The sequence below is a fragment of the Anarrhichthys ocellatus genome, unplaced genomic scaffold, assembly GCF_004355925.1.
Source record: "Anarrhichthys ocellatus isolate YVR2014 unplaced genomic scaffold, GSC_Weel_1.0 scaffold9, whole genome shotgun sequence".
NCBI classification, from domain to species: domain Eukaryota; kingdom Metazoa; phylum Chordata; class Actinopteri; order Perciformes; family Anarhichadidae; genus Anarrhichthys; species Anarrhichthys ocellatus.
In genome coordinates, this window is record NW_022280039.1 from 4793407 (window position 1) to 4794658 (window position 1252).

The 1252-nt window shown below is 42.1% G+C and overlaps 1 protein-coding gene across 1 annotated transcript in view; it reads left to right on the plus strand.

Moving 5' to 3' along the window:
* The window catches only part of mvb12bb (multivesicular body subunit 12Bb), a 31383-nt gene extending 30940 nt beyond the window's left edge, over nt 1–443 (plus strand). Inside the window, exon 10 of the mRNA XM_031849425.1 lies at nt 36–443. Within this exon, the coding sequence (XP_031705285.1) occupies nt 36–77 (42 nt within the window). The 3' untranslated portion in view covers nt 78–443. The remainder of the gene's footprint in view (nt 1–35) is intronic.
* The last annotated feature ends 809 nt before the right edge of the window (nt 444–1252 follow it).

The window sequence follows — 1252 nt, forward strand, 5'->3', positions numbered from 1 at the left end:
CCCCCCCCCCCCCCCCACTCATCCTTCTCTTGCAGTTTCAGTACAACTTCACCACAGAGCGAAGCATTGCTGTGTAACCTCCCACCCAGCGTTCACACCCGGCAGGGAGCCACGTCGACTGAATCACTACAGATGGATTACTTGTGAAATAATGTAGTGTTGAAATTAAGAGAACGTTCGGGATGCACCGCAATTGTAAATTGTGTAATTTAAGACAATGAACGTATTTTAACGATGATTCAATACTTGAGGTATTTTTGATGATGTACTGTGCCAACTGTGCCAATTACATTTTAAAAGATGTACAACTTATTTATCCTGACTTTTCTAAATGTGTGTTCTGTCTTATGTTACTCAGTCTCACAATGAATGTCATGCCCAAAATACACCGAGCTAATTAATACCCCTAAACAGATTAATTAATAAAAGCCTGTTTGCCGTGACTCACATTTTGCTCATCAGCGTTACAGGACCGTGCTGACAGTGAGTAGCAGTCAGGCAGGACAAAAGGGAACAGAGAAGCGGCCTCATCACACGCAAACAGGCTCCTCTGATGTTCATTTTCCAGTGGAAGCATCTATCCATCACGAAGTTCATCAAGAGCAGCGTGCAGCAACAACGAGCGGAGCTTTGAGGCGCAGGAGCCTTTTACCACAGACGCCCGCCCACGTCAGCAGTGACTCCTCTCCTGAGTCAGGTCTTTAAGAAGAGAATAGAACAAGTTTCAGCTCTGTGAATATCTTATTATTCATTATTTAATATCTTGTACTATCTACAGCTGTATGGAGAATGGTTTTGAAAGAACAGCAGACAAATTGACTATCTTGCAGTATTTTATATCCACAAACTCTTCATTTTCTAAATATCCAAAGCACAACAAAATATTTAATTCCGAAACGGACTATTATTTTTGTTCAGAAGCAGAATTTACACTTGAAAACCAAAACATCACATGTGTCATTTGCAACTAATTAAGTTGTCAGAAGCCATTTGCACATTTTTGCAGGTGTAATTAGTATTAGAACCTCATTAATGGATTAATGTCCCTGCTGTTCATTTGACTTGGTGAACTTATTGATTCTGCTAACAATGCAGGGGTTGTTTTCTCCTGGATTTTGGCGTTCACAGGTGATTGATGAGGCGCACAGCAGATGACAACAATCCACCAGCGCTTGCGTTAACTCCTCTGTTCTGCCGCAGGGATCAGAGCGACGGTCTGAAGAATCCTCTGCAGAGGAAACAGCTTTCACGC